Source organism: Zingiber officinale, chromosome 3A, assembly GCF_018446385.1.
Source record: "Zingiber officinale cultivar Zhangliang chromosome 3A, Zo_v1.1, whole genome shotgun sequence".
NCBI lineage: Eukaryota > Viridiplantae > Streptophyta > Magnoliopsida > Zingiberales > Zingiberaceae > Zingiber > Zingiber officinale.
Genome location: NC_055990.1, coordinates 131,570,850 through 131,579,677, shown reverse-complemented (window position 1 = coordinate 131,579,677; position 8,828 = coordinate 131,570,850). Strand labels below are relative to the sequence as shown.

The following is an 8,828-nucleotide window of genomic DNA, read 5'->3' as shown; positions in this document are numbered from 1 at the left end:
TCAACCATCGTGTAGGTGAGGTTTGAGGTTTTAGTTTAAAAATAGTAATAAAAATATAAATATACTTTTTTGTCTCGAATTTAATGTAATATTCATGAAGTCATGCTCATGTTATGAATTGAATCATAAGAAAACTCATTTAAAGCTTTACATATTTTTAATAAATTTTTATATTATTGAAGTGATATATTAGGATTCTGAAAAAAAAAAATTATTTAGAATTTTAATTATTAGAGATGTTATTAAATCAGATAGACCTCATTTTAATTTTTATTCAAATATATATATATATTTTTAAATATGAGAATATTATTAAACTATTGTATAAACCTCTGTACGACATGACATCTATTCACGAGACGAGAATGAAATTGACAACTTGATACGTCGAAGTTTTTTATTCTCTAAACACGAAAATAATATGAACTCATGAAGACTCTCTGCCCAATTTTATTTAATTATCGGATTTATTTAGTAAATGTAACCATCCCATCAGTCTCATCGGGTCGCGCGGCCTACACCGCCGGTTGCACTCCACCAAAACCCTCCCTTTACCCTTTCAATTCCACCGCTACTTTGACTTCCGATTCATTTCCCCCTCCCATTTTCCTCTCCTCGTCGCCGATCGCAATCGGGAATCGTCCCGGATATGCACAAGAGCCGGCTCCAGGAGCTCTGCCAGCGCCGGCAATGGTCGCTTCCGGAGTACGCCACCTCACATGACGGCCCTGCCCACAATTTCCGCTTTAGCGCTACCGTCACCGTCAACGGCTCCTCGTTCCACTCCCCCGATCTCTCCCGGACCTGCAAGGAAGCTCAGAACAAGGCCGCGCTGGTCGCTTTCGAGCAGCTCTCTGACGTGGTCCCGCAGTCGCCGCCCGTGGACTTACCACCGCCTCCAACCCCTGCACCGGCCCTTCCTATAGATCTTGGTGAGCTTTTCTATTTTTGTATCTTGTATTTTGCGTCTGGGAGTTCTTTTTTGATGGGGAAGCTCGGTTGATTAATGGTTCTATGGAATATGCGCATTGCTTGAGGCGGAATTTTAAATCGAATTTCTTCTATTTGATCTTTGTATTTGAAATCGAAAATTTCCCATTTTTTAAGTTTTGCTAACATTTTTTTCTCTTGTTTTCTCTTGTTTTGTGTAGGTTTCCGTTGTGTATAGCTAGCGTAGCATAGAGAGGCATCTTCTAGTTTAGTGGCTTAAAATTGACTGATTAAGTAAATTAGCTATAACTTTCAAGCATCATGTTTGCTTGCATTTTATCGATAATTTGCTTAATTCAAGTTTTTCAAATCACCATTTAGTACTCTGCTTATCTTCATATGCATATATCTCTTTTTATGGTGGATGACTAGCTTTGGATTGCTGCTCTAGTTGCCGCAGCAGATTTTTCTAATGCAATTCGAAAAAAATTAAATAAACTTTATAATATCAAAACATCCTCTAAAGTTTTTTTTTATTGATCTTGTTAAGTGAGACATGATATAAATTTACTGTATAGCCAAAATTTTGAAAAGACATCTGGATGTATGCAGTAGGGTCAACACATAGTGTGTAGGTTGCTCGCAAGCACAACATAATCATAACCTCGATACAGAATAGGACGTTGCTGAAAATTGTATGGACAATTTTTTTTTGGAGTTTTTATAATTTAAACAATGTTTAAGAACTTAATAAATCTAAACAATCACACAATAGGTAAAAGAACTTAATGAATAATACCAGAAAAATAAGATTTTAATTCCTCTATGCTTAAAAAACATTATTTGTTGTTTTCTCAATAGAATAATCTGCCCCTTTTGGTGTTACATTTTCTTAAAATTATCAATCAACTAGTTATTTGCACTTTCTTCCGCTTTTTTGTAGCCAATGGATTATGGATCTTGTTTGGCCTTTTGTACTCAAGGTTTCTTTTGATTTTTTGTTATTCACTCAAATTTGCAGGGATGCTACATAAAGTCAACCATTTATCATTTATTTTTTTCCTGTCCAACCTATTCCATTGCTTGTAACTTGTAAGATGATTATGCTTGATAAGAATTTACTTGATCCAATCTAAGATGTGATCTACATGTGGTCACATATTGCTATATATCTACATAATTGGTAGATTAATTGTGCTTTTATTTTGACCAAATAATGATGGTGCATATCACATATGCATACTGCAAAGCCTTGCATAGCACATGCTGCTTTTGGAAACAATTTTAGTAGCCCATGTTATTATCAATTTATATCCTTTTTCAGATAAATTTTGATAATTGATATACCAAAGTAAATAAGAGCAACTTTATTTTCATACAAATTAAATTCCTACTTGCTAGATGGAGATGAGAAATTTTGTGATGCGTGCCTGTTTGTTCCTTGTACATTCCGACTTCAGAATGTTCTCTGCACTTGTAAGACCTATTCATATTAAGCATGCTAAGTATATGGTCATGCAGTGATTTACATGTGATATTCTAATAATTTACTTATGCTAGTATAATATTGACAATTTGTCCTATAAATTTAAACATTTGAAAGTCTCCATAGGAAACTATTCCATATAGTTGTACCATAAAACTTAGATGACAAAATTTCTATGATAAATAGTTTTTAAACTAGTTAGATAATTTTATTTTCGGTGGAATATTTTGAATGCTAATTTACTTGGGAAGAAGATGCTATATGTTTGAGTGTGTTACCATCTCATTTTTTCCCTTCACCTTGGTTTGGATCAATGAAATCATTAGTTTTTGTGTCTTAAGTACCTCTTTTCTTTGACACTCTATAGGATCTGCTATTTTATTCAAATTCTTTCAAGTTATCATTGAGAACTATGTGAAAAGTTTTTATGCCTTCAAGCAATTCCAGTTATGATATATGACTTTTTTTTGAATAGTTGGGTGAGAAGTATAAAATCATGGACTCAATTTGGAGATCAATTTAGATTTTTATTTTCAATTTGATATTGTTGAATTAAAATTTTTTATATGTTCTTTGATATTCAAGAGCGGTAAAAGTTCGTTTTAGTTTTTTTTTTAGAAAAAAAATAAAGCCTTTAAAAGTTTTTTTTTTAAATATTAGAGGTAAAGCAGACTTTTTCTTTGACGATTTGATCTTATTCCAAGTCTATAAATGGGATTAGGATCCCATGTATTTGTTAATCTTTTAGTTTAATAATATTTTCCCTCTAAGGTGAGTCTAAAGTCTGAGCTTTTCTGTGTTATGATATTCTTGTTGCATCAGGCATGTTTTCGTTCTTGAAATTGGACTGGACAATCACAAATAGAACTTAGCCTTGGACTACTTTGGGCATGCTATTTCTATTTTAATTTTTTTGCTTTTGTTTATTGGTTAGCAACAATAAAACAAGATAAAATTTATTTGAATATAGATGATGATATAATAGGAGATAGAGCTCAATGGCGTAAAAGGATTTATACAGCCGACCCCACCTAGTGGGAAAATGCTTGGTTGTTGTTGTTTATTGGATAAAACAAATTTTACAAAATGTGTTTTTTAGTTTGTATTTTTGTTGGGGTATTTATGCCCTCCTCATGCAAGAGATCTATCTTACTGTTATGAGCTGGAAATTTTCAGAGCTGATGGAAGTTTGCTCAAAAGTTTTCCATCAAGTTTCTTATATATGGTTTAACTTTACATCTTCTTGCAATATATCATCATTGCCACCGAGCAGTGGTTGTTCCAAATATTATGGACTCTTTTAAGATATATATATAATTAGCAAAATATTTCTTAATGCCAAATAGGATCATGGAAGATGATTAATTAACTATTTATTGAAATTAATATTGTTACTTCAGTGGAAAATATTCTTTTCCCAGTGTACAGATGTGAAATTCAGGTGCTTTAAAGAATCCTTAATTTCAAATACATATGGTTTGAAAATTAGTATAATCTAAAGTTAGTTCTGTTTGTAACTCTATCATGTATTTCCACAAGCTGCAATAATAATGACATTTTGTTGAATTTGTTGAAAGGCAATCAAGTTTCATACAAGAACCAACTTCAGATATATCTTCAGAAGCAAGCTAAATGTCTACCAACATATACCTATGTTTGTCATGCTCTTCAATTCAAAGCTACTGTTAAAGTTGATGAGCAAACTTTTGAGAGCACATCATATTGTCATACTGTTAAGGAAGCTGAACATTCTGCTGCAAAAGTTGCTTTGATGTCATTGTTTGGTGATCAGCAGGTGCAAGGATTCAGCTTTTTAAGCATTATTTTTTTTACAATTAACAATTGGCTCTGATTCATTAATTTGTTTTTTTTTCTTTTGCAGGATGATGGCATTATGTACAAGAATCTATTGCAGGAATTAGTACAAAAAGAAGGGTTGCCTATGCCAGAGTATAACACAACGAGATATGGTGAAAGTCATGTTCCTACTTTCTCTGCCACTGTTGAAATCAAAGGCAAATTATTTCAGGGAGATGCAGCGAAAACCAAGAGACAGGCAGAAACGAATGCTGCAAAGATCGCATATTCTTATCTTTACCAAAGTAAGTTATGGTTTCCCCCCTCAAATATGTCATTTTATGATTTCTCAGTAGGGGTAGTATGGATGGAAACTACTTTTTTCCTGTCTTATTAGAAACTTTAATAGTATTACCCCCTGTCAAAATATGATGGTAAGGGTTGTGTGAGATTATTTAATAATTTTTTTTGTTTTATAATTTACTTTAGAAATTTCTTTAACTAATGGAGAATTGTATATATTGTTTAGACCATCAGCTCAAGTGATTTTGAAGTTATTTTGATTCTTTATCTAGCTATTCTATATGGAATTAAAAAATCAGTTTTATTTAATACCTTTCAGGTAGGTCAAGCAGATTTTCTTCCCATTTATCTTCAATATTGGAAGAGCATATGGAATCTGAACCTGCTGCTTCAACATTAGTGCCAATAATCAACACAAACTCTTCAAAGACAGGTTGTATTGGTGGGTAGATGATTTTCTTGTTTAACTTATTCTTCAACTTAAGTATACTTGTCTATGCATGGTCTGAGCACTATATAATGTATAAAAACAACATATAATGCTTATAAATTGAGCCTCATTCATATACTCCATCTTCCATCCAACTCATGAGTAGCTATAACAATTTTGCATTTGGCATACATAATGAAGTCTTAAACGCTATGGTATGGATTTTTATCGAGTCTGATTATAATTGCTAAAATTTTGAAGTTGATGGTGCAGAAGATGAACATGACCATGACCATGTACAGAAGCAAGAATCTGGAAGTGAAATTAAAATTAGTGAAATCCTGCAAGGTGGACCATTTTACATTCTCTAGTTGTTCATCATGTTTGTTTATAGTTAGCTAATTGATTTGCAGCTGATCTTGGCCATGTCAAGAATCAAGAATCTGCAAGTGCCATTACAATTAAAGAAATTCTGCAAGGTGAATCATTGCACTTGCAATATTAATCAAATTCCAATTTCAATTTGCCTTTTTTTTTTTGCATCTGATCATGGGTAGATGAGCATGATCCTGTGGAGAAGCAAGGGCATTTCAGTGCTAGTAAGAATGGAAAACAACCCCTACAAGATCTCCCTGAATCTGGCAGCTCAGCATCATCCTACAGTCCTGACTGCTCCACTCGTCATAACTTCACAATCGCACACAGTGAACTTCCCATGGCGGGAAGCAGTCGCTCAATGCTGTGCAATAGGGTCCAAGTTTATCCTCGCAAAGCTGACATGGTTTTGCCTGAAGGTGGAACCACTCTACCCTTCAGCGATGATAGCTGGGTCGCCGTCAGTTTGGACTTCTAAAATCCATCAAGGCAATTGTTCTTTAGGCAGCAGACCTTGTCATGTTATAACAATACGATAGGGCACAGACAGCTTCCTGGGTCATTGCTACGTATGCTCTTTCCATATCAGTATGTGCAGAGACAGATTCCTTGGTTCGTAGAAAGACATCTTATTACACATGGTTTGTGGCTTGAATTGATTTTGATGAGTATTGTTTTCCTTTTTCTTTTAATATTATCATCTATGCTTTTGTGCCCACGAATACTTCTATGCGTTTGCATTTTGGAGTTGCCTTTTAATGCATATGCTATGAACCCTTTCATATGAACTATTTATGAAATTTTCTTGCCTTCAGAGTTCGGAGTATAGCAGAGCCTGTCACCATATGTCACCACTGGTAGATTTGCAAAATTGAACCGTTTAGTACTGGTGAAGCCGGCATAAATACTTTTTGATATGATGATTTTGTTTTGATTTTCTGATTTATTCATTCCTAACAGTGTGGTCTAGAGACAGCCAGGGATGGTTTCACTTGTGTTTTTTTTTTTGTTTTTAGAATTTATGATATTTACATGCCCTTAAGAAATTACAGTATTCATGCATGTTTTTCGTGGAATAGGTTAGTGGAGATATCAATTGGATTCAATTTATTGAACAAATTTGCATCAAATATCCTAATCTCTTGAGTTTCTTTTTTACTATGTTGTGAATGAATTCATTGTGCCTTCAAAATAAATTTTGAGCATAAATAAATTCGTTTTTTGAAATTTTGCTTGATTTTTAAGAAATTAAAATTTGAATTTTATTTTCTAATTAACTTAAATCAAATAAGAATTGGGTAAGGTTGGCGAGGCACTGGACGGACTGTAAATGGGAAAGCGTGGGACCTACTTGTTAAACCAACTCTTAGCCAATGAAAAACAAGATTATGAAATCAAACTCTTCTTACCCCAATGAATAGATTGTTGGTTCCTAGTTTTTCGCTCTTTGCTTTGCACCGCTCAGAGCGAGAAGAAGAGCGTAAAACCCTAGCTGACACCATGGTGAGTTATACGATGGATCTACTGGTTGTTTCGATCTTGAACCACCTTTTCCTTCTTTCGAGTAATTAGTGGATTTTTTATTTTTATTGTTGCAGTCACTGGTCGCCATCGAGCATTTCTAGTATATTCTTCGTGTTCTGAGCACGAACGAACGTTGATGGGAAGCAGAATATCACATGTTCGCCCTTACCTCTATCAAAGGTATTGGCCGCCGCCGCTTCGTCAATATTGTTTGCAAGAAGGCTGACGTCGCCAACATGAATCTCCCGGTTGTTTCGATCTTGAATTGCCTTTTCCTTCTTTCGAGTAATTAGTTGATTTTTTATATTTTTTTTGTTTTCGGTAGTCGCTGATCGCCAACGAGGATTTCCAGCATATTTTCGTGTTCTGAACACGAACGTTGATGGGAAGCAGAAGAGCATGTTCGCCTTTACCTCTATCAAAGGTATTGGCCGCTGCTTCGCCAATATTGTTTACAAGAAGGCCGACGTCAACATGAACAAAAGGTTGTTCTTTTTCTCCTATGGATTGTTATCCTTGGAAGTTGTTGATCCTAGTGTTCCTTTAAATATCTTTGCAAGTTCATCTTTTTGTTACAGTGAAAGGATCTAAAAGTTTTTTCTTTATAAATATTCTTTGATTAAGCTGCTCCAGAGTAATCTTCTGAATTTATTTAATTACGCTAGTAAGTTTTACTTTTCTGTAGGACTGGCGAGCTTTCTGCTGCTAAACTTGAGAATATGATGACAGCTGTTGCGAGCCCACGCCAGTTGAAGATTCCTGATTGGTTCTTGAACAGGAAGAAAGATTACAAAGATTGCAGGTATTCTCAGGTTGTTTCAAATGCCTTGGACATGATGCTGAGGGATAACCTTGAGAGGCTGAAGAAGAGAAGGTTAGCTTATCCTAAAACTCTTTAAGTTTCTTGTTAGAATATTTCAATAAATTTTGTCTCTGGATTGCACATTGCTACTAATCCCTAGAGTTTGCAAAGCAATGACTTCAGACTCTTTACTCTTTGTTCTTTGTTACATTGAATCTGCACTCTGATTCTACTTTTTAAACTGTTTCTTTCTTCTCACTTGTGAATTCAAATTGAATTGCTTAACATTTTTTTTCTTTCCAAGTTAAATATTTTTTGGATCAATAGGGCAAAATTGATGTTCATCTCAAAATATGATCCAAACAGCTACTTCAGCAGTGAATTGATACTTGTTCATCGCCAATCTCTCCACCTCCCTTCTAAGAATTCCCACGCAAACTCAAGCCATTGCCGACAACCGCAAAAAGAACCAAATTTTTGCAATCTTTCCTCTATAATCAACGATGTGAGAAACAAAGGTTGGAGCTTAGACATCCTAACTGCTGGTTTCGGGTCAGTACAACTCACTGAACCCCTGGTGGAGCAAGTGATACTTTACCTCTTGGAACCCATAGATGCAAAAAAGGCGCTAACTTTCTTCCACTGGTGCCCCCAGACCAAACATTTCGAACACGGCCTGCGATCTTATTGCTTCATTGTTCATGTCCTTGTTCGTTCTGGCCTTCTTATCGATGCACGTGCTTTGCTGGAGTCGGCAGTCAGCAAGTATACAGAGAGAGTTCCATCTAAACATGCATCGATTGTGGAGGTGCTTCTCGGCACTTACGAAGCAGTTTTTCCGGGACATCGTATTTTTGATCTTTTGTTGCAGGTGTATTCGAAGAAGAGAATGGTCAATGATGCGTTTGATGCTTGCAGATACTTGGGAGATCATGGGCTGGATGCTAATATAATTAGCTTTAACACAATGCTTCATGTTTCACAGAGATCTGATCAGAATAATTTGGCTTGGAAGATATTTGAATATATGTTTGTAAGAAGAATATACTCAAATCAAACAACGACTGAAGTTATGATTGATGTGATGCTCAAGGAAGGGGTTTTGCCAAAGTTATTGAGTGTTTTGGATATAATTCGTGGGAGTAGATGTGCCCCTGGCATTATTGTGAACACTACACTGG

General features: G+C 35.0%; 1 protein-coding gene across 7 annotated transcripts; it reads left to right on the top strand.

Moving 5' to 3' along the window:
- The first annotated feature begins 512 nt into the window (after positions 1–512).
- LOC122052456 (double-stranded RNA-binding protein 1-like) lies at positions 513–6,039 on the top strand. Of its 7 annotated transcripts, none has more exons than XM_042613986.1 (7): positions 513–932; positions 3,994–4,211; positions 4,299–4,518; positions 4,836–4,949; positions 5,220–5,294; positions 5,360–5,425; positions 5,504–6,039. In XM_042613986.1, the coding sequence occupies exons 1-7, from the start codon at positions 650–652 to the stop codon at positions 5,797–5,799; spliced, it is 1,272 nt and encodes a 423-aa protein (XP_042469920.1). In that variant the 5' UTR covers positions 513–649; the 3' UTR covers positions 5,800–6,039. The 7 variants fall into 7 exon arrangements, with proteins under 7 accessions (XP_042469920.1, XP_042469918.1, XP_042469917.1 ...); XM_042613984.1 differs by having other exon boundaries at positions 5,208–5,294; XM_042613983.1 differs by having other exon boundaries at positions 4,836–4,958; positions 5,208–5,294.
- The last annotated feature ends 2,789 nt before the right edge of the window (positions 6,040–8,828 follow it).

Excerpts from the sequence above, each read along its gene's own strand:
- LOC122052456 (XM_042613983.1), top strand. The coding sequence starts at position 650 with ATGCACAAGAGCCGGCTCCAGGAGCTCTGCCAGCGCCGGCAATGGTCG. Across the intron at positions 4,519-4,835 it reads ATATTCTTATCTTTACCAAA|GTAGGTCAAGCAGATTTTCT; the intron begins GTAAGTTATGGT and ends AATACCTTTCAG. Across the intron at positions 4,959-5,207 it reads TTCAAAGACAGGTTGTATTG|TTGATGGTGCAGAAGATGAA; the intron begins GTGGGTAGATGA and ends AAAATTTTGAAG.